This window comes from Protomyctophum parallelum, assembly GCF_964188405.1.
Source record: "Protomyctophum parallelum genome assembly, chromosome: 22".
NCBI lineage: Eukaryota > Metazoa > Chordata > Actinopteri > Myctophiformes > Myctophidae > Protomyctophum > Protomyctophum parallelum.
This window is the reverse complement of record NC_139714.1, coordinates 19,143,666-19,168,457: the sequence shown is the minus strand read 5'-3', so window position 1 is coordinate 19,168,457 and position 24,792 is coordinate 19,143,666. Positions and strand designations below refer to the sequence as shown.

At 44.5% G+C, this 24,792-nt stretch overlaps 3 protein-coding genes across 3 annotated transcripts in view; all 3 read right to left on the bottom strand.

Annotated features, from left to right (window-relative positions):
• Positions 1–120, bottom strand: part of LOC310853802 (anoctamin-4-like) — a 59,311-nt gene extending 59,191 nt beyond the window's left edge. The window contains exon 1 of the mRNA XM_083758264.1: positions 99–120. The gene's annotated coding sequence lies outside the window, so the exon portion shown is untranslated. The remainder of the gene's footprint in view (positions 1–98) is intronic.
• On the bottom strand, positions 67–24,792 carry LOC310879754 (uncharacterized protein; the record flags this gene model as incomplete). The annotated part of the gene is made up of 2 exons (XM_083794584.1): positions 24,602–24,792; positions 67–317 (listed from the first exon to the last, which is right to left on the bottom strand). Exons 1-2 carry the CDS (start codon positions 24,726–24,728, stop codon positions 67–69), a joined length of 378 nt encoding a protein of 125 aa, XP_083650710.1. The 5' UTR covers positions 24,729–24,792.
• Positions 20,297–21,427, bottom strand: LOC310853801 (creatine kinase, testis isozyme-like; the record flags this gene model as incomplete). Its single annotated transcript, XM_083758263.1, has 1 exon — positions 20,297–21,427. The coding sequence occupies one exon, from the start codon at positions 21,425–21,427 to the stop codon at positions 20,297–20,299; it is 1,131 nt and encodes a 376-aa protein (XP_083614389.1).

Genomic DNA, 24,792 nt, shown 5'->3' with positions numbered 1-24,792 from the left:
AACCAGAAAAGAAGAACTATTATTATTAGTATTATTATTACAGAATTAGACTGAGTTTGTTGAATACTATTCAGATTTTGTCAGCATCATGTGGTTACCTGGAGGCCAGGTAACGGCTCTCTCACCGAGGGGAGGAGTGTTGTCCTGAGTGCTGGTGGAGTTCGGAGGTCCTTCGGAGGACTCCACCATGTTGTCTGCCGGGACCTTGACCGCCGCGTCTGCCCCCTGGTGGCGGCCGGAGGCCGGTGGAACACTGCGTCGTCGGTGAGCGCTGCTGTGCCACTGGAGCTCAGACCCATGTAGAGATAAACTCACACCTGCATAGAGCGGGGATGGGCAACTTTGAAGATGGAGAGGGCCACTATAGTTCCACACTCACTCCAGAGGGCCACTATAGTTCCACACTCACTCCAGAGGGCCACTATAGTTCCACACTCACTCCAGAGGGCCACTATAGTTCCACACTCACTCCAGAGGGCCACTATAGTTCCACACTCACTCCAGAGGGCCATTATAGTTCCACACTCACTCCAGAGGGCCACTATAGTTCCACATGCACTCACTCCAGAGGGCCACTATAGTTCCACACTCACTCCAGAGGGCCACTATAGTTCCACACTCACTCCAGAGGGCCACTATAGTTCCACACTCACTCCAGAGGGCCACTACAGTTCCACACTCACTCCAGAGGGCCACTATAGTTCCACACTCACTCCAGAGGGCCACATTGCATACTATCGTAGCAAAAATAGCAGATATACAAGCTCAGAACTCAGAAACACATGAAGAGCTGCAGCCTTAAATGACCTTAACAGATTTGTAACTCTGAGAGTGAGTTAGAGAAGCGCTGTCCTAGTGGACTCATAATGCGCCATAGTGTCATAGTAAATCAGTGTCAAACATATTCTGACCAAATCCTGGAGACTGGCATTCAGTAATTGGGTCTTATGATCAAAATAAGAACATTATAATGGTGTGTAAAACAGAAAATCTGAAGAGGGAATCTTAAAAAAAACATGAAAAACTAAACAAAAACATTTGCCACACGGACAAGACCAAGTCTTTGCCACGGACACATTTTGTCCGTGTACGGACATGTTGATGTCATTCTTATTCATGCAGAAGTCTAGTCTAGCCTGGCATCTCCTCGGTTTTGGGAATGTTTAGGCTTAAATAGTTTTAACCCATTTTCGGCACGAACCCCTTTTGGTGTATTAAGCATTATGTTATTCTTTAATTTCTTTAGCTATTGAAAAATAGCAGATCATAGCGTGGCACCGAGTGCCGCGCTATGAGCTTGTAGGTCTGCTTTTTTTTTGAAAAATCGTGAAAATGCGGCGCAGATCTTTGAATACAGTACATATTCTTTCGGAGCGAACATTTTTAACTCAAATATGTGCTTCCCGGCCCAGGCCGTAGCGTAACGGTCTGGGCACCGGACTGGTGATCCAGTCGCGGTGTGCCGCGGGTTCGACTCCCGAACCCGACACGGCCTTTACCGCATGTCATCCCCCCATCTCTCTCCCGTTTCCTGTCAGCCTACTATCTGTCCCTTAAAAAATCAATAAAAGGCGTAAGCCGCAAAAAAATATCTTTTAAAAAAATATATATATGTGCTTCCCTGGAAAAACATATTTTTCGGACGTGGGTCGGCGGCCAATTACATACATTTTTGGGGGTCCTTGGCATGAAAATGTTTGGGAACCACCGACATAGAAACATGGGGTTTTCAGAAAACTTTTCAGGATTTAGAAGACATTTGTAGAATCGTCCTCAGGTCTAAAATGTTTTAAGCGCACCACTTAGCTATAGAGTATACTGCTGAGAGCTGCTCTGTAAGGCGTTTCATAAAATGGAAGAGACAGTCTGGACAGTCTCCATTTATTGACTGGCTTATTATGAGCCGATACAGACTGCCAAGAATGCATACAGGTACCAGCAATGAAATATTGGTGTGACGTGTTTTGCGAGAATACAAAATACAACAATGTTACAACAAATACTGGATTATAGACAGACAGACAGACAGAACATCTATCTATAAATTCACCATGTCTCTGTAAGTCTGTCTGTATGTACAGTGCGTACGTATGTACGTACGTACGTGCGTAAACTGGTAATGCACTCCAACTCGAGAACCGTTCGCCCCACCTTCGACTTTAAATTCGACACACGCGTTCCACACCCCCACAGAGAGTGCGGCTAGCTAGTGCCCTCACCGGTCTATAGTACATATGAATTATGTTCTGTATGTATAATTCAAATCATCATCAAAAAAGTTTTTTATTAAAGCCAGAAATATCTTAGCAAAAGCCAGCCCATTTTTGGCGGGAACCCCTTTTGGTGTTAGCATCATGTCATGCTTTAGCTATTGAAAAATAGCAGATCTACAAGCTCATAGCGCGCCACCGAGTGGTGCGCTACGAGCTTGTAGGTCTGCTATTTTTGAAAAGAACGACTGACATAGAAACATAGCTTTTTCAGAAAACTGTCAGGATGTAGAAGACATTTTTAGAATCTGATCCCAGGTCAAAATGGGTTAATTAAGCCAGCAGTATCGAGACAACATGAGTCCGATTCCAGCCAGGTGAATTAAATAGACCCTGACCCACCAGAACCGGAGCCAGACAACGAACGCTGCAGCCAGACAGACAGCAGCGCGTGGATGTGTTTCTCTGTATATAGACAAATCCACAGAAGGGTGCCCTGGGCGCGGCCATTACTGAGGTGTAATACATGGAGCAGGTGCTCCGTAGGCCAGGTGTGGCTAATCAGTGCCGCTGTGCTTAATGGTACACCTCAGTAATGGCCGCACCCAGGCAACCCTCTGTGGATTTGTATATATCCAGCAGCACAGAACAGCACTGCTGAGGGTTAGGTGAGGACACACACGGCTCCACTGCTGCCCCTCTCAGCATTCTAGGTATGCTGTATTCATGGTCATTTGCATATAGGCTGTCTGCCTGAATAGGCTCTTATACTGTCTGTGCATAACTGTAGATTACCCAATACCCACACTATGAAACTATGACTAAAAATGTTCGTCGACTACCTTTTTTCACTGACAAGAACTACATAAAAACTAAAATAAAAACTAAGCCATGATGACTAAAACTAAGACTACTGTAAATATATTGACAATTTCGTCAACAGATAAAAACTAGGCCAAAATGTTAGGAAGAGACTAGTGGACAAGAGTTTCAGTATAAGTTATTTTATACTTGGTTGCATGCTGAAAATAGCAGATCTACAAGCCCACAACGTGTCGCGCTGCGACGTGTTGTGGGCTTGTAGAACGGCTATTTTCAGCAAGTGTATAAAATCAGCCATTACGACGGGATCAAGGCCCGCCAAAATAAATTTTAGTCGACTAAATCAACTGTAGATTTAGTTGACTAAAATCTTATGATATTTAGTCGACTGAAACTAGACTAATACTAAAACATTTGGGGTATGACTAAAATGTGACTAAAACTAAATGGAAGCCATTCAAGAGACTACGAGCCAGAAGGGAGAAGGGTTCCCGGCTAGTGGCTACCCATTATAATAATTAAATTTGGGTTCTAACTAATCGGTTCCTACAGACGTGCGCAGTCACACGTTAATTATTTATTTATTTAACAGCAAAATCCGGTGAAACGCTGTTGTAAGTAAGGAGTAGAGTAACTGCGAGCGTCTCTCTCTCTCTCTCTCTCTCTCTCTCTCTCTGCAGCATTGACGGGGGACGTGGGGGGTGGGGGCAGGGGGGGGATCATTTGGGGATAATGGTTGCGCTTCAGCCAGTCAATCAGTGAGACAATAGCACGCAGCTGAGTGATCAGCGAACCGGCCGTGCACATCAAAGGTTGTACAGAGTTGCTAATTTGGCTCCTTTGACTGCAGCACTCCCCAACGACATGACATGGAAAAGGAAAGAATCATACGTCTGTGACAATAACCAATCTTACAGTTTGAATTGTACTGTACGTACACACGCATATATACAGCAAATATAGGCCTAATGATGTAACCACGGTGCGATTCGTTACTGGTGTGAACGCATTCGGACTTTATAGAGGACCAAATACAGGACGATAGGCAAAGTAGCCGTCGGGCGTCGGCAGTTGTGAGCCTGCATTAATAATTAGTTCTATAAAAGCATGTCTTTTTCACGGGGATCACTATTGATATGACAGCTGTCAGCTGATTTTAATAGTAGACGCATACTGTATATGTCTATGAGTAGACCCCAGGTGGGCAGTCAGACAGATATTTTGTGAAGCCACTAAGGAAATCGGGACTTCCTGAAAGTTCCTGTTGTGGCGCTGTCATTGGGCCCAAAAAAACCCATAGAGATCCATGTATTTGGGCCCAACTTCACCTAGACTGTATTACCTTAATAAACATGGTCATGAATACTTTCTGCTTCCAGTCACTAGTTTAAAGTCTCATTTCTCATGTCATAATATTCTTTTTGGAAAATTATAGTCCCATTTATTTAAAAAATGACCATAAAGTCATGTTCTGAGGGGCGTGGCTACCGTTACAGTCTATGAACGGGAGCCACCCCCCGTTCAGTCAAAATAAAAACCAACGAAGAGTAAGGGGGGGGAAGTCCCGCCTCGTTGTCTGGGCCAGCCAATGGCCAGCTGGGCCCAAACTGAGCCAGCCAATGGCCAGCTGGGCCCAAACGGATCTAGAAATATGGCGACTTACAGTGCAAGGAATTACAGGCTTCATTTTACTTCCATGTTAGACCCGGGGAACGCTTTGTTCATATTTTTTACAGTCTATGGTAGACTAAGGAGGCACAGCGCAAATGTAATGGCAGCGTACGAGGTTCACATGCATGCGCACAAAAAACAGATGTACAAGTTATCGACACGGAGTATGGTACACGATGTAAGCTTGTAGATCTGTTTATTTTAAGCATGCGCCGCCGCCACCACGCGACGTTATGACGAAGCATGCAATGCATGAGACTTCATGCGAGAGCGTTTCTTTCAACTCGTGTCCCCTGACAGTAGCCCATTGGTTCCCAACCACCATAATAACCTGTATTATTTAGTTAGTTAAAATACAGGAACGTATACCTGCCCTTTATGTTCCATTCCTATAAGCCAACAATGCTGCTGCTCTGACAAAACTCTGTCTAATCACTAATCAGCACATCTGATACTATTTCTAATGTGATACTATTTCTAATCCGTTATCAAATCTTCTATTAAACGGCTAGGTGTGCCATCATGCTCATTTCAGCACGGCTGGATAGCGTATATATTCAACCAATTGCCTCGTCAGAAGAACTACCTGTAGTAATATGAATATTTCATTCCACTTTTGTCTTTTTTCTTCTTTTTTGGGGCGACTGCGTGTGTGTACATAGGCATTTAAACGTGAGACTGCACCCCAGGCAGGCCAATTAGCCCTAAATCCCACCCCAAAAAGCGATTGTCCAATGCGTGATGTGTTTTAAAACTTGTCATATGCACTGTTTTATTGGTTTTATTATTTTAATTGTTTTTTATTCTAATAAAGTTGTCCTTTTTCTTGTTCCCCCCCTGGCCCCAACACATGTAAAGCGTCTTTGAGTGTTAAGAAAAGCGCTATATAAATCCCAGATATTATAATTATTAATGCCAATCCAAATAGTTTAGCAACGGTTGCTATGCAGGTCAAGCTTTCTTCGCTGCTAACGTGCCTATTGGAAAAGGATGGGTTGGGGAGGGACTTAGTGAAGGGCTAATTGGGAGACACAATTCTGTACACGTTCGTTCATACTGCTCAAGCTTTAAAGGACCTTCAAAAAAAGTCTGGCAGCTGCAGTTAAGTTTGCTGTACAAAGGGAAAATATTCAAGGCTTATAGCTGATGGTGTTAAATCAACTCCCGGGAACACACAAATAGGTCTACTGCTCCATCTTCCATCAGTCCTGAGAGACGGCAGAGAACTGTCGTTGGGGGGGAGGGGAGGGGGGACGACAGGTCTGCATGCTGAATTCCCGTTTGTGACAGGCAGAGGCGACTCAGCAGATTCATTTTCTGCTGAACCATTACTACTGGAGACAGAGATAGGAGAGAGTGTTTCTCGGCCCTTAATCAGCCAGTGAAGTGTCGGTACAAATGGAGCATACCACCACCGCTAATAAAAAAAACAACCGCCATGAGTTCTATAAAAATCGATCGCTCAGCCTTTCCCTCAGATGACCTTGACAGTGAACTGATATAGCACTATTTTGGTGGCAGGCGGCTTGTTTCACTATAGCCCCAAGTGTACATGCTACATTGGACGATGAGGTCAGGCGAGGCGAAAACTGAGAGGGAACTGAATTTCACTGTAAACATAAATGAAACCTGTACCGATGAGATCTGGAGCGAGGGGTTGAGGTGGAGGATCCACTCACTGGTTCAGTCAATGCCAGATTGCAAACTTGTCCAGTTCAACCAATTTTGGTGTTAGCATTTGGTGTTAGCATCATGTCATGCTTTAGCTATTGAAAAATAGCAGATCTACAAGCTCATAGCGCCACCGAGTGGCGCCCTACGAGCTTGTAGGTCTGCTATTTTTGAAGAATCGTGAAAAGTGACATGAAAGTGTTTGAGAACAACTGACATAGAAAAACATACATTTTTCAAGAAAACAGTCAGGATTTAGAAGACATTTGCAGAATCGTTCCCAGGTCAAAATGGGTTAATGGCATTTCAATTTCTGAGACCCCAATTTAAATTGCGAAATCAATGTTAATTTAACTCTGAGAGTGTACAAATGACTTAACAAATGTGTGTCGCTGATACACTTGAAGAGGCTGCGTTGCAACGGCCAAGACAAGTCGCCCCGCGACGCCACGCGTCCGAAACGGTTGAGAAATGACAGAGTTACCGCGCATGGGGGTCCCTCTACTGTACTGTACTGTGCTGGCACACCCGAAAACACCATATATACAGTTAATATGTGCGTGTGTGTGTTAGGTTGCGCACAGGTGGTGAAAAAAACAATGCTGTTTTCGTGCTCAGACGCACCCAGCCACCCACCCACACACATAGCTCCGTAAGAGAGTGGTTGCACCACTTAAAAACCTAATAAAAACGAATATAATAAAATGCATAGACCTAAAAATAAAAAATAAACTAAGAAAACTAAAAAGAAAACATATGAAACCAATATTCATTGCCATACAGCATCACCCAAACGTTCTGAAGCCTATAATGTGCTGCTCTCCAAAAATAAATAACCGATCTGCTTGACAATCAGGAGAGGAGACATATTATATAGATTCTGTTTCCCCAGGGCCTGGAGGCCCCCAGGATAAAGAGCGTGCCCTGAAGCGCAGAAGAGAACAAAACAAGTTCCGTTGATCATAATATTCTCTTGTTCCCCGACGTACCAACCAGCGTTGCTAAAACGATTGCCTCGTTTGCGGATGTGAAACATTCCCTCTGGAAAAAAAAAAGTCAAGATGATCACACAAGATGACGGCAGCCATCCGGGGGTGGTCCTCGACGGACAGAGAAGTGTCTTCCATACCCCTGACGAGGCCCAGTCATTCTACGATCTACACTTCTCGGAGGATCAATCTGAGGACCCATCGGCTATACGGATTAAACCTTGGCCACCTTGGAATGCACCTTTACGCACAGAGCGCACAGCGGCACACACACGATCACAGCGTGGTGTGGTGTGTGCCTTGCCTTTCCACACTCTGAATTTTGTTTAACGGAGCGAGCTCTATCTGGCCCCTTTCGGATCCCTCGTTTACCTTCTCTGTATTTGGGACAGAAGTCCCGGGCGCGGGGACGGCGGGACTGGGACTCTATACTCAAGCCAGGCTGCGCAGCATCGGCATACCTTTACCGGACTCCGGAACTTTACACGCAAGCTATAAGGTATGTCAAAGAAGCTTATTGACTTAAGAGCCAAGCTGCACCGAGCACACACACATGCGCGCACGCAAGCACACACACACACACACACACACACACACACACACACACACGCACACACAGTGTACGTTTGCCGACTGACATGAACATTCGTGCACAAACAGGCAACCACGACATGCACATAAACTACTACAGTGGTCAAACCAGGAATACCATACCATATATATATATTATATATATATATATATATATATATTTTTTTTTTAATTGTATTGTCTGTTGTTATCTCCCCACAGTATGTATTATATGCAGCGGCTAGGCCTGCTCGATTTGGTTACACGTCATTTAATTTACCAGCTTGCAAGACTTTGATAATGTGTCAACCTCGTAAAGGTTTGGCACATGAATTATAATGAGACCGTTTTGTGTTCTGCTCTCTTTTTCTTTCGCGCACACACGTAAAACACACGCAGTCAAACACATGCACACACGGACGGGAGAACTGACATTGATTGACAGACAGACAGCCACGCATCCGCGATATGCACATATAGACATGAACACAGCCGTCTACAAACCAAACCCACTAACCCAGGATGTGTAATATGTATAGGTATAGGCTACATTGCGTGTCTCTTCTGTTTGATTATACATGTCTTTCTGTTTGTTTTATACAGTATGTAGGTCTACCGTTTGCTTTTGGGGTTTTTTATCGCGGCAAGACATGCTGATCATTATGTTTTTTCTAATTTTTACTTATTTACTGCCTTAGGCCAGCACCTCACCAACACTGGTGTGCGCCCTTTCCTGATTTGTCTACCTGATCATTATGTTAACCTTGAGATGTCTATGTCAAGCATGAGTTAGTGGGTTTGGTTCGTAGACGCCTAGACGGCTGTGTTCATGTCTATAATGTGCATATCACGGATGCGTGGCTGTCTGTCAATCGACGTCCGTCTAACACGCATGAATCATGAGACTGCAGTGATCTGTTGTTGCTTTTGTTTTTGTGTCCCCCCCCCCCCCCCCCCTTTTTTCTTTTTTGGTCTGGTTATCTCTGTTTTATTTTTGGCTAGGTGCAACAGAGATCAATTTGGATCCCCTATCCTCACTATAGGCTACTTACTCCTATTAACTGGGGAATGTCTACAGGTGCCCCCAGTCAGTCAGAACCTCTCTGTCTGTTTAATGAGGGAGGCCGCGGCCTACACATTATTATGTTTAAACTTAATGAAGTGAACTAATTTACTAATAGTAAATGGTGGATAGAACTAAATGTTTCTTGTTTTGTTTGTTTCCCCCCCTCTCAATCTGAGAGGATGCTATAAAGGTCTAATTTTGATCTACTTTATTAGTTGTTGTAATTTGCTGCCAAAAAACTACACCGGTCGGCGATCAACCGGGGGAGCGGAAACAAATATATAAAAATAAACGCGAAAAAAAAAAAAAAAAGGTAAGACAAACGAAAAACGTGGCAGAAGTTAATAAACACAGCGATAAATAAATCTGGCATTCAATTCAAAGTTAACTAGCGTTGCACTTTCAATGATCACCACGTTGTTTGAAAAAGCCACCGCTGTGCCCCAGTTGGACTTTCTAAGATTCATCGCGTCGCTCGTATGTAAACCGCACAACGAAAGCAGGTCACCGCCGTGACGAATGGAGCGCTCCTTCAACAACTAACGAGGGCTCCGATGAAGGGGAGGAAACACGAAGTAAACTCGCAATATTGTTGCTGTAGAGAAAGAGGGACAAAGTGAAAAGAGAGGAGGCTATAATTCAAACTGTCAGGTGAATAATTACATATTTTCACAGTGCGAATTCACCCATTTAGACCCGAGGTCGATTCTAAAACAGAATGCTTCTAAATCCAAAAAACAGTTTTCTGAAGAAAAAAACCTATGATTCTATGGGCTGTATTTTGTGTGTCTTAAGTACCAGGTCTTATTCCCTAACTTGAGTAAACTAAAGACCTGGAGGCGTGATCAATGCTCTTTGGCCACTCAGAATAGCCAAATGGCATTGATCACGCCTCCAGGTCTTTAGTTGACTCAAGTTAGGGAATAAGACCTGGTACTTAAGACACGCAAAATACAGCCCCATATGTCAATGGTGCTCAACCTTTCTCATGTCAACGACCCCCAGAATTATCTGTATGTGGCCGTGGACCCCCATCTGAAAATATGTAGTTCCCCAGAAGCTAAGATTTGAGTTTTTGTTCTGAAAGAATATTATATTCAAGATTTGCGCCACATTTTCACGAGTTTTCAAAAATAGCAGACAAGCTTGTAGTGCGGCACTCGGTTCCGCGCTATAAGCTTGTGGATCTGTTATTTTTCAATCGCTATGAAGTATATCATAATGCTTAAAACACCAAAAGGGGTTCAAGTGCTGAATGGGTTATAAATCATGATGTATATATATATATATATATATATATGCCAAAAATGGCATACTTTTTGCGAGCGCGAATAATTGTTTTCCACGCTGAGCGAAGGAAAATGCTTTAACAGCAAGCAACACTCAAAGGCGTGACCACGCTGGGAACCACAAATTGCTCAGGATTAAAAGTTTGAATAATTGATATCACACCGACGTCTCACGCCATAAACCTCAATATCAATGGGAATATGTTAGCATGGCCGGCTGAGTGACTAACCATCTGACCACTTTGTTTGAGCAGTGACTAACCGCTGTCTGTCTGTATGTCCGTCTGTTGGAGTATAGGGACAGCTGCAATACCGCTGGGTGACCTAAAGTGGCACTGTTGAGCTGCCGAATGGGCTACAGTTGTTGTACACACACACACACACACACACACACACACACACACACACACACACACACACACACACACACACACACACACACACACACACACACACACACACACACACACACACACACACACACACACACACACACACACACACACACACACACACACACACACACACACACACACACCTGAAAATGCCAAATAAATAATGGACCTTGATATGAAAAGGGTTGAAAACCAACTGCATTAAGACCTTTTCAATGGTGGATTTACCCTCTTCACATGAATGCCAGATGGACAAGGGGATAATAAACTTGACAGTTGACACCCACTGAATTATACAATGGGTGCAATAAATTCAGGCAACCACTGACTGTAAATTCAGGGAGTGAACAACAATTTACCTATAAAACACCACTTTACTCACGTCTGCTCCAGTCATTATGGCCAGGGTTTGGCAGAGTGGAACGCAACAGTCGACAGCCGTCTTGAAGGTTTTTGTTGGGTTGTTCATACTGTAACTCTGCAGATGTTTTGCGTGCGTGCGTGCCGGGTTGTAGAAGTAGCTGGACAACCCGGCTGTAATGGGCCTAGTGAGGCATCTCTCTATCGCAGAACCCACGCATGCATAAATAACACAGGCTACAGGACACCATAATACCATACCATTCACAACAGAGGCTACAGGACACCATAACATTCACAACAGAGGCTACAGGACACCATAACATTCACAACAGAGGCTACAGGGCGACACCATAACATTCACAACAGAGGCTACAGGGCGACACCATAACCTTCACAACAGAGGCTACAGGGCGACACCATAATACCATAACATTCACAACAAAGGCTACAGGGCGACACCATAAACTTCACAACAGAGGCTACAGGGCGACACCATAACATTCACAACAAAGGCTACAGGGCGACACCATAACCTTCACAACAGAGGCTACAGGGCGACACCATAACCTTCACAACAGAGGCTACAGGGCGACACCATAATACCATAACATTCACAACAAAGGCTACAGGGCGACACCATAACCTTCACAACAGAGGCTACAGGGCGACACCATAACCTTCACAACAGAGGCTACAGGGCGACACCATAACCTTCACAACAGAGGCTACAGGGCGACACCATAACCTTCACAACAGAGGCTACAGGGCGACACCATATCAGTGTTGTTTTCGTCGACTAAAACGAAGACAATTATTTTTCGTCGACTACGTTTTTTCACTGACGAAAACTACATGAAAACTAAGCTATGATGACTAAAACTAAGACTAAATATACTGACAATTTCGTCAACAAATAAAAACTAGACTAAAACGTTAGGAAGGGACTAGTGGACAAGATATCCAGTACAAGTCATTTTACACTTTTATGCATGCTGAAAATAGCAGATCTACAAGCTCTACAACATGCTGTGACGCGTCGTGAGGTTGTAGATCTGCTATTTTCAGCAAGTGTAAAATCAGTTATTACGACGGCATCAAGGCCCGCCAAAAATAATTTGTCGACTAAATCAACTGTAGATTTAGTCGACTAAAATCTTATGATATTCAGTCGACTAATACTAGACAAAATGAAAACACTGCACCATATACCATAACATTCACAACAGAGGCTACAGCGCGACACCATATACCACAAGTAAGACGCGCGAACGCGGGAAGTGACCGCAGCTATGGATGGGGTTGCGTGAAGGTCATGAAAACACTGAGGTATAGGTAGTGTTGTCACCATCACACATTTGAGTTGACGATCGATTGTCACGCAAATGATTGCGGTTAACGATTATAATGTTTTATTTATTTTTTAACCAATTTGTATTTCTGTCTGCCTTTCAGACAGAAATGCACATTTGCCATGCACCCCCCGTTACCTCTAGACCTAGCTGACGTACCCCCCCCCCCCCCCCACACAAGGAAATAATAATTGCATAAGCTATATAGAGACATACAGTATATTCTCTATATATCCACATATATGCACATATGAGCCTGAATATGGAATATATGTGAAGCATAGGCTATATTCTGCATATACTTGCCATATATTGGCATAATATGTTAACATATTTAAAATGTCACGCGCCCCCTAGAAGGCGCTCGCGCACCACAAGGGGTGAACGCACCACAGTTTGGGAACCACTGGGCGACACAAAGAAATCACTGACACATTGAAGAATGTTTTATACATATTTTTCTTTCCGAATAATTTGCAAAATAGCAGAAATCGTTGGATCTACAACACGTCAGTGACAAAGTAGTCTCAAGACCGACTGTTGACTCACGTCAGAACAACAGGGGTCGCTGTTTTCACGTTATTTGCCGATGGGACTCTCAGAGATTGGTAACAAAAGTGACGTGTTGTAAGTTTGTAGATCGGCCATTTCTGCTATTGTTTTGGGGGGGGGGGGGGAATGTATGGACATTTTTCAACGTGGAAACGATTGTGGTGATCATGCTAAATGTCATAATTTGCGACAGGAGGTGGTGTAAGGTGAGGAGGTGAAGACTACATGTGCACGTTGCGCCGAATGCACAGATGAATGGCTGGACAATATGGCGAGACAGGGGTGGAAAAAAGAACCCCAAAAAGTAGAGAGCAAAAGGAGAGAGAGGCACGGAGCAACTAAAGAGGACGAAGGTATGAGAGAGAGAAAGAGAGATCACTGCAGCAAAAGAATCCTAACCCACTACGGACGGAGAGAGAGCACAGAGTCTGCCTGTGCTTCTTTTAAAGACAACTTGACAACACTCACCGAAGCGAAGGTGGAGAGAGACAGAGATCTGCACTTCAGCGCTCGCCCTCCCCCCTCCCCCCTCTCTCCTCCTCCTCCTCCTCCTCTTCCTCCCCAGATGACAGCAGAAGGGACAGAAGCTCGAGCACCCAGAGAGCAAGAGAGAGAGAGAGAGAGGTGTGGGGGGGAGCCGGGGTAAGTGGGGAGTGGAGGGGGGGAGGAAGGAGGGAGCGAGCTAGGGGGCAAAACCAGGACAGGACGGCACGGCCAGGTCAGCGGGACACCTTCCCTCCCCCTTCCTCTTCCTCCCCACTTAAAAAAGCGTGCTGGAAGAGTTCACCTCCGCAGGAGGTCGTGCGTTCGCTTTTCCCGCAGCGGCGGTGGCCGGCGGGGGGGGGACCCGCATGCCCGCTCCTCCTCCTCGCTCTACTCCTCCGTATAACGATCACCGCGACAACGTTGACCCTTCCCGACGTCCTCCCGTTGACACAACGCTGCTCGACAACAACGGAGCCACGGCTGTCATAATGAGAACCACGTCGACCACCACGCTGTCTGCTGGATGTTTGGAGAGATACGGAGGATGCATTCAGAGAAAAGCTGCTGAGCTGCAGGAGTAACAGGAGGAGGGAGAGCTGCTCCGAAATATATGCAAACACTGACACTGACAGGGATCTTTTCAGTTCAACACGGGGAGACGAAAACAGAAAACACACTGACTGGTGGCTGCTGGCACGGGCTGAATGTTTACAGTGAGAGGGGGAGAGAGAGAGAGAGAGAGAGAGAGAGAGAGAGAGAGAGAGAGAGGGAGAGAGAGGGGGAGAGGGAGAGGGAGAGGGAGACGGAGAGGGAGAGGGGGGGGGAGGGGGGGGGAGGGAGAGAGGGGGGAGGGAGAGAGGGAGGGCGAGGGAGAGAGAGAGAGGGAGAGGGAGGGAGGGAGAGGGAGAGGGAGGGCGAGGGGGAGAGAAAGAGAGGGAGGGAGGGAGCAATATACGGAGGTAGAGAGAGAGAGAGAGAGAGAGGGAGAGAGGGGGGGGGGTGAGGAGCGCTGCATGATGGTACTCATCAGCATTCTCAGGCTGTCTTCCCTGTCAGCCAATCGCAGGCTGTGCGGCTCCTACGACGGCCAATGAGAAAAAAGCTTGGCTGTATCGGTGTTGCTGTAGTGTGTAGTCCACAGTCAATGTGCCTTTGATGCAGTAAATCCACAGAACACACACACACACACACACACGCAGTCACACACACACATGCACAGACGCACACACACGTGCCAGGTATGAATAACATAAACACAATTACATTATAGTCGCAAACGGCTATTTAAGGCTCCCTTATGAGAACTAAGATGACAGAGGAAGATTTTTTGTTTTTTTGTTTTGTTGTGTGTATTGTGTTTTATATATATTACGAAATATAAATGGAGAGACATATCTATATCTAAGGCTATGGAGAGTCTTATCTTATGATTATAATTGTTCTATTAGGGAACTTTCCCATCCAACTGGGACCGAGGACTCGATCCGTCTGTTTAATGAAATAAGTGGTATATAATCAAATCACACAGATAAATATTCCCCAGAAAGGTTGGCGAAATTGTTTTAGAGAAATCCTGCTATTCATTAGGTCAAAGAACATTGGTATAATTAATGAATGTCAAATTAGTTCAATTATGAAATGACCTTCAGAAGAATTTGAAATGCATTGATTAAATTAATTAAATCATGCACGTACACATATTACTGCCACACGGTTGGCAACAGTATTTGTGTGTACTGTCTGACTGCACCCTCGGAACTCAAAGCAGGAACTTTAGCATCCCCAGAGAAGGTGACATTTGGAGAGACATGGCTTTCCACATGCCTCCTACAGCAGTGATTCCCACACTTTTTCATGTCAAGGACCCCCAAAATTGACACCAATTAGGCCGCGGACCCCCCCCCCCCACCCCCATTTGAAAACATGCCAGGGACCCTCATAAGAGAAGACTTTTTACGGCTCTATAGTGATTCTCAACCCGTTTAATTTCAAGGACCCCCCAGTTTGACATGCATGAGTCTACGGACCCCCCATTTAATGACATTTATATCTCTGGGACCCCCAATTTATATTGTAAAACCAATGTCAATTTAACAAATGTGTACAAAATGGAACCAAATGCAAATGGACCTGTTACCATTTCTACACGGTCAGAGTTACAGACCCATAAGGATCAATTGGGTTCCAAACTATAATTTAGCTGGGGACCCCCTGGAACTAACTAAATAGAGCATGTAACTCCTGGGACTCCCTCAAGGACCCCTGGGGGTCCCCAGAACGCACAGGGTTGACTGCCCACACATTTTTACCAATGAATTTCAAACACGTTTCCAGAATTCTGCAGAAAATAAATAACCCAATAGAGTGTCGCAGTCCCGCCCCCTTGAGAGACCCGGAAAAGAAATCCCGTTCATTTTCCTCAGACTTTTCAGAAAGTATTTATTTAAAGACGTTTACGCCGTCAACTCTTGTCGTGACAAATCATGACAACAAACACAATTTTTCGGGGCAAACAAAGAATTGGAAAGTAGAAAAAAACGTTTTTTGTTGTTTTTCTTCTTTGTAATCATTTGTTTGGTCCAAAATATTGTGTGATGAATGATTTGTCACGACAAGAGTTGGCTTCATACAACGCTTAAAAGGTCTTTAAATAAATACGTCAATGCCCAATGACAGGATTATCATGTTGCAGCACGTTGTGAGCTTGTAGATCTGTTCTTACTACTGTATGCATGCACTGCCCAGACAGGATTATCATGTTGCAGCACGTTGTGAGCTTGTAGATCTGTTCTTACTACTGTATGCATGCACTGCCCAGACAGGATTATCATGTTGCAGCACGTTGTGAGCTTGTAGATCTGTTCTTACTAAGTTACTACTGTATGCATGCACTGCCCAGACAGGATTATCATGTTGCAGCACGTTGTGAGCTTGTAGATCTGTTCTTACTACTGTATGCATGCAATGCCCAAAGACAGGATTATTTTATTTATTTATTTTACTTACTTATAAATTGTAGTACCCTTGATATATTCCAAACCAGGACTGGATTATTATTAGTTTGGTTGCAACTTTATCATTATTGCTTAATTATTTATTCTGACTACTTCTTTTTACCTTACGGGAGGAGTATTTCCAATTTCCTCTACTTTTGCTTCTGCTCCACTAGGCTCAGAGACCAATTTTTTGATAGTAGTGTATGTATGTTTTGTATGTATATATGTATATATATATATATATATATATATATATACTGTATATATATATATATATATATATATACATACACTACTATCAAATAATTGGAAGATAAGATAATTGGAAGATTACCAAATTTAAGTGTCCCGTTTCACAAAATCATATATATATATATATATATATATATATATATATATATATATATATATATGATGATTTGTGAAACGGAACACTTACTTTTGGTAAATTTGGTAAATTTGGTAATCTTCCATGCAGGATGTTTCTGCTCAGCTGTAGGCCTAGTCTTCGTCTCAACTTTAGCATAAATATCTTCCTCTAGGACCTCAATTCGTCCAGGATGAAAAGCCACAGCCATTTATACGTTTATGACTTTAATTACTTTAGTAATTACTAGTTTGATATTACTATCACCTCTTAGGCTCTTCAACACACTGAACAAAAGGGAAGTGGCCGTTCTTTTATCGCTCTACGGGCCTCTCTTCTTCCTCTAATTTGATCAGATAAACGTTTCAAAATACTCTGTTGCAACAATGTATAGAAAAGTCATACTATACCAGGGAATATGGTATATACTGTATATCGCAATCGCATGTTGTTGGTTAATTATAAATATAACTATAGGTTCGGACCCGACCATCTAGATCAGGTCCCACATTTATAATATAATAATATAAGTAGGTTACTTATAAATAATCATGAACTTTATCAAAACACATTATAAAGCTTATTTGGGATGCATAGCAAGTGTTACCTACATTTGTATTCATCTTTAGGGCCCCAAAGTACACCTTAGTCATAAGGTCATCATCATTTCACCCCCCTCCGTATTGAAGTATTGGACAATATTAAGATGTTTATATTAATTTTGTATTCATCTTTAGGGCCCCAAATCACACCTTAGAAAGCACGAGTGTCTATTTCAAGTGTTTTTTGACAGCAGCAACTGCCTGTCATAATTTCACCCCCCTCCCTATCTAATTATTGGACAACATAAAGATGTTGATATTCATTTTGTATTCATCTTTACGGACACAAAATCATACGTGTACGATGACACGTCAATGTTGTCAGTTACTGGGAAGTCGGACGCCAAGAATTACTTCCACAGAAAAGGGAGTTAGAATGTCAAGGGAAAGTACATAGGTATACCGGATTGCCTGCAGGTTGAGTCACCATTATAAAGAAATATGCCCATACTCAATGTGATGTCTGCTCACTGCTCGTCATGCATAAGTTGCAATGAACAGCATCATGAGTTTAACCCATTCTGGGCGGGAACCCATATTGGTATCTTACCCCCTCAGGCCGGGAACCCATATTTGGGTTCTGTACAGTATTCAAAAATGATTTTTTTATTATTCTGCTATATAAATATTTGACGTTTTTCAGAAACCTTAGGTCAGGATTTAGAGGCGTTTTTAGAATCGGCCTTAGGCCTAAATGGTAAACCCATTTTGGGCGGGAACCCATTTTGGTGTTACTGTAGCATTACGTTATGCTTTAGCTATTGAAAAATAGCAGATCTACAAGCTCACGAGCTACGAGCTTGTAGGTCTGCTATTTTTGAAAAATCGAAAAGCGACTGACATAGAAGACATTTTTTAGAATCTGATCTCAGGTCAGAATGGAAAACTGTCAGGATGTAGAAGACATTTTTAGAATCTGATCTCAGGTCAGAATGGGTTAATTTCCCCCCACACCCATATCCCCCTCCTCCCAACACAACAGTGGTCCCCGGGTTGATTCTCAGTCAGGGGGTCCCTGGTTCATGATCAGTTGAAAACCCCTGGCCTATACCACTGACTGCAATGTCAACTAAATTAATTACATTCTCATACAATATACAGTACAACTCATGGTATCACCATGGTATCACCACATTCAATGTTGAATCTGTTCTGTACGCATGCTTTTGCATCAAGGGAATGACTCTGTTTCAGTGGACAATCCACGGCAATACGCCTGCATGCTTCCTCCATTATGGGGTGGAGGTTGAGGCTGCAAACAGTATACTATTAGAGCAGGGGTTCCCAAACCTTTTAGCCTGTGTGACGTTATTAAAGAGAAATGAGATGTTTGCCCCGAGACCCAAACTAGTGAAAATAAAAGATCTACAAGCTCACAACACGTCACTTTGCATTGCATTGCTATACTGTAGCCTTTAGGACGGAGACAACAGACTGGCTATTATGTCCGTCCCTTTGTCCGTTCATTCATTCATTCATTAATTAATTAACCCATTTTAGGCGGGAACCCGTTTTGGTGTTAGCATCATGTTGTGCTTTAGCTATTGAAAAATAGCAGATGTACAAGCTCATAGCGCGCCACCGAGTGGCGCACTGCGAGCTTGTAGGTCTGCTATTTTTTTTTTAAATCAAAGAGCGACTGACATAGAAGATCTTTTTTTAATCTGATCTCGGGTCAGAATGAAAACTGTCAGGATGTAGAAGACATTTTTAGAATCTGATCTCAGGTCAGAATGGGTTAATTCATTCATTAATTCATTCATTCGACTTAATTCTATGCATTCAAGTCTACTATACTTGACCCCCAAAATTCATCCATAGGCCAGAAAACATACCAAACAACCCCAACCCCCTGCAGATCTGCAGCATAAAGGCCACATCCTGTTGAAGAAGACATGGAAAATAACTTGTTCTTCCTCTTAATTCTTACACAATGTGTTTGTTCACATACACATTATGCACATGCGGTATGAACAAACAAAACCACCATGTTGTGTTGACAAAATATTATTGTGGAATTAGGAATTACAGTACTAATTAGTATTAATTACATCCCATACAGCTCCACGATGAAAGCAAGGAGCTTGGCTTGGCCTGAAAGTTCCTAAAAAGTGCATTGACTAGGCCACACACACATGACAACATTGGAGGGGCTAGCCCCCCTTCGCCCCTCAAAAAAAGAATGAGTATTAGTGCTTCTATGTAAATCAACCCCCTAGTTTCCAGTATAATAAAAGTCCTGAACAATAAAGCTGCGGAACCACTGGTTCTTGGAAAAAAATAGAGATTTAAGGAAGAAAATTACTTGGTAGATGAACAATCGTATAACAATGCATTTCAAGCTATCTTCTAACAAATAAAAAAAAACGAAACAAAAATTGCACACAAGCAGAAATTAATAAATTACACAGCCGAGGTCACATTTTACAAATCATGGGTGACCTCAATCAAATTAAGCCATTCCGGACCTCTGATGACTCGATATGTAGATTCAAACCTGGACTCCCATCATGAGAAAGAAAACGTCTACCACTAGGTCAAGAGGAAATCCCCTTGACCAGGGCAGGGAGGATAGAAGGCCTTTGGCTTCAGACTGATGCTACTCTGTGTAGTGTTTGCCAGATAAGCAGCTGGAAATGAGCACAGTCAGGATGTAAAAGGCAGCCAAATATCAGCAACGGAGGACCACTTCGTTACACTCTGCAACAGATCCAGTAAATCAAAAGTCTTGTGTCCCATATAGCACCCTATGTTTAATACTTATTTATTTTCTTCTTTCTCAGCAAATTCCAATCGGGGGATCAGCAGATCATCCGTTTCTATCTGGTTCTGTCTTCTGCGTCATCCTCGGGCACTTGCATGACCTCTCCCACCCTATATGACTAATAGTCAGAGGACTTATTTCGGGGCCGGTATCATGTCGTCGATGCACCCCCCTGCCTCCAGCTTCTTCTCCATTTCAACCAGCATCTTGACTCCGTCTATCACCGTCTGCACCAGCTCCACCTCAGAGAAGCCCAGTCTGTCAGCATTGGAGATGTCGAACACACCGCCCGTAGCAGCCGTGTCCACACCGCCGGTTCCGCGTTTCTGTAGCCGCAGGTTCGTGAGAACCTCCTCAAATTTGCAATGTTCGCTCATTTTGGGCAGCTTGACGTGCACTCCTGCACGCAGGCCGGTTCCCAGGTTAGAGGGGCAGGTCAACACGTAGCCCAGATGCTCGTTCCACATGAATTCATTTCCTTTTGCTTTGAACAGCTCTTCGATCTTGGTGAGGCCGGTGCAGAAGCGGTTGAAGACCACCTTCATGTTTCCTCCATTCTCCATGGAGATGACGCGCAGGTGGTCCTCCTCGTTGACCCACACCAGGAACGTCTTGTTGTCGTTATGCCAGATGCCCCTGGCGTCGGGCCAGTCGCGGCCCATCCCGGCGGACAGCAGCAGAGGAGAGACTGGCTTGTCGAAAAGGAAGTGGTCGTCAATGAGCTGCTGTTGCTCGGCATCAGTCATGTCCTTCAGTGCGTAGTACTTCCCCTTCAGATCACCTGTCAGAGACGCCAGAGCCTCAATGGAAAGTTTCTCCACACTCCGCCTCTCTCCACGGGTGCAGTGTGGCGGCAGGGAGAGCCCACGAATGCTCCTGCCAGTTCGGACACGGGAGCTCAGGACATAGGCCGGATCGAGGTCATCTCCACCCTTCAGGTTGTCAGGGTTGATGTCGGTCTTGTGTTTGTCCGTGGTTTTGTAGCCTCCGTGCCTGTCCTCGATCACGGGGTCCAGCAGCTCCTTGAAGACCTCGTACGTCTCCTCGTCTCCGGCCACACAGCCCACCGTCATAATGAACGGATGGCCGGGATTGTCAACCCCCGTTTGAATGACATCGTCGACGGTGTATCCGCTGGGGGTGACGCGCTCCCGCAGTGTCTTGTACATGTCCTTGGTGAGGACCTTGGCCATGTGGTTGTTGTGCTTGCTTAGATCTGGGTATTCGTCCTCGGCCGTCATTCCCCTGAGGTTCATTCTGGCCATATGGGCCGCTAGAGTTTCCACGTCTGACATTCTGTTCAGGGTCAGAATCAGGATCAGAATCAGAATAAATCTATCAATAGTTGACTATTTCCAGTCGAGAGAATTCACAAATTCCTAATTATCTTGGTGTTTCTACAACTGAGGATATTTCCGTCTACAACACCTTATATATGCAGACCAAGCTCTGGTCTGACGTCACATGTTTCATTTATCAGTGGAGCCGACACCTTTACTTGGGGATAAACAAAATGCACGTAATCATCCCTCCTGTTAAGGGTCGTTCCCGCCGTCCTAACGGTCCAGGCATCTATAATCCAAGCATGTCTCGGATTCGAGTCCTGATCCCGACTGTTTTAAAACTCCAAGTACTGAACCCTCGTCTGGTTTGACAGACGAGGTAGTGTGTGCCGGCTGGGTGGTGTGTGACAATCCGGTTGAAGTATACCTTGGTACGGCGGCAGCGGCGACGGGCCCGGGAGAACAATAACGCGGCACGAGACAGTATCACGCTAAAGGTTCACAAAGTTTATTACACACATACAGGAAATATATAGAGCTGGATCCTAACAACATAGCATAAATATATAGCTGGACGTGACAACAACACTTGAGACATAACAACCGCTAACTGCAGCAAGCTGACCTTGCTGTCTGAGATGTCTCCGACCGTAGCTAACTATAAAGTATGATACAGTTCAGGCAGTACACAATACATAACAAGTACACTGTGCTCTCACGTACAAGTGCTCTCACGTACAAGTACACAGCCATGGGCGATCAGATTACAACACCGACGAACTTAACTGTGTGTATCCCCCCCCCCCCACCCATCTCTCTCCCCGTTTTCTGTCAACTTACTGTGAATCCATCAATAAAGGCAAACATTCCCACCATAAGCTACAGTAACACTTTAATGGTACATCACTGAAATTGTTGTAATACAAACGAGTATAGTACTGGCACTTCACTGACAGCAGTTCTGTGCAGACCTGCTGGCAGCTTTGCATAACGTTTGTAGTAGCTATGGCTGTTGTTGGTTACGTAACCAATCTATGTTTTACAATCGTTTATAAAGACATAAATTCCATTGCGGGGTAGAAGACCAAACTATTCAAGTGTTATAGAAATATTCAAATTAGGGAGGGGTCTATGTAAGCGACTGCGGCAACCACACTTTGCAATTTTTCAAAAATTGCGACTTTTCTAGTTATAGTTTTCTTTTCTAATTTCAAAATATTTCCAGGAATTTCATGACCGTGGGAACCGTGCTTCTAACAAGATGAAGAAACGACCATGTCTATTTTAACTGTCAAAATGTTGACACGTCATTCCTTTTTTGGCCAAACATTGCGGCGACGTTTGATCCGGGAGGCATCCTATGATCCGACGGAGCATTGGTTGGAAGGAGCATTGGTCCGAGGTGCGCTGGGGGTCGGGGGAGGGTTGGGGTTAGGTTTAGGTGTGCTGCCCCGGGGGAGGATAGGGTTAGGGTGAGGGTTTGAGGTAGGTTGTCGTTCGGACCAATGCTCCGTCGGACCAAACACATGGACCCGTTTGATCCAACGCTGAGTAAAAGAAAGAAAGAAATACGTTGTAGAGTGTATGCAGTTACACATTACAAGATATTGAATTTCAACAACGTCAGAAACACTTGATATCCACCATGTAGAGCAGGGGTATTCGACTAGAATAGGCAGGGGGCCACAGCAGTGTGCACAGTGTGTGGAAGGTAGCAGGGTCTGCCTCAGCTGGAGTTCATCTGTGTGAGCAGTTGAGACGAATAACCATATACTGTATGTCCATAATAATTATCTATAATGTATAAATCATGCAGGATAAGGGGTCAGGGCAGATTCGTTTCAGGGAGTGGTCAGAATAAATTATGGACTTAGACGGTTATTCGTCTCAACTGCTCAGTAATGAAAATAAAGTTATTGTGCTGTTGTGGTGACCTTTATTTAATTATTTATTTGGGGGGTAATTATACAACGTTTGGCCTACACTGCAAAAGCAAATGTTCAAATTAAGCAATATTACACAAGAGGGTGCGCTTTACAGTCATTAATGGCACGCCTGCGTTGCTGCAGGCGAGCAGAAGTGCCTGGTCTCCCCCTGGCCAGCCGGGGCGCCTGATGGAGGGGAAAGGAACTGGTTGGAATAACGTGTTCCTTCCACGCGCTACGTCCAACCAGGGAAACTCCCCCCTGTCAGGTGTAAAGGAGCAACCTGGACACTCAAGTCTTCAAGTCCGTTGCTCTCCCCAGGCTAGCGGAGTAGAGGGTGTGTAGAGCCCAGGGTCACATTAGATTGTCAGCCAAATCACTGCATACAGTACCTGGAAACAAACCACCTCTATGAACAATTTCAATACGGCTTTCGCAACTAAACACAGCACCGAAACCGCCCTCCTCAGAGTCACAAACGACCTCCTGTTATCTGCCGATACCGGTTCACTTAACATCATTCACCCCTCCATACTCATCTCACGCCTCAAATCCACCCTTGGAATCACTGGCACTGCCCTCTCCTGGTTCCAATCATACCTCACTGACAGACATTTTATTTATATTAACGTACTGCCAAGCACTCACATCACCTGTCACCCACGGCGTCCCCCAAGGCTCAGTACTTGGTCCCCTCCTCTTCATTCTCTACATGCTTATAGATCCAGGGACCACATCACACCTGTCCTCCGTGAACTGCACTGGCTCACAGTCAAATTCAGAATAGACTTCAAAATACTCACCACCACATACAAAGCCCTCAACAACCAGGCCCCCCTCTACCTCTCTGAACTCATCCAATCGCCATGCCCCCACCCGCTCCCTCAAGCACTGCCAACCTACTGGAACCCCACAAGTCGAACAAGAGAACCTGGGGTGACAGGGCCTTTGCAGTGGTCACTGTGGAACTCACATCAGAGCTGCCCCACACCTTTGACATGTTCAAAAGCACACTCGAAAGTAAAAACCCACCTTTTCAGACTGGCTTTCCCCCAATAAAATTGTTTTTACTTTTGTTCTGTAAATCGACTCTGGGTACCTAGAAAAGCACTATATAAATCGTATTTATTATTATTAATATTATAGATAATTGACAGGGGTGAAAAATGGGTTACAAAATCGTGGGATAAAAAAAAAGATAAAAAGAAAAAAAGCATATAATAGTACATACTGGTGCTGTTGTCGTTGATGGTCTCCTGGCTGGCGTTGCAGGAGGGCAGCGGGGTGATGGACAGAGAGGCCGGGCAGGACACCGGAGGCTCCGGTGTCCTGCCATCGCCGCCGATGGCCAGACACATGGCCGACGAGGCCTCCGACTGGACGCAGTCCGGGGTGGACAGCGTCTGGCCGCCGTTGGCCCCC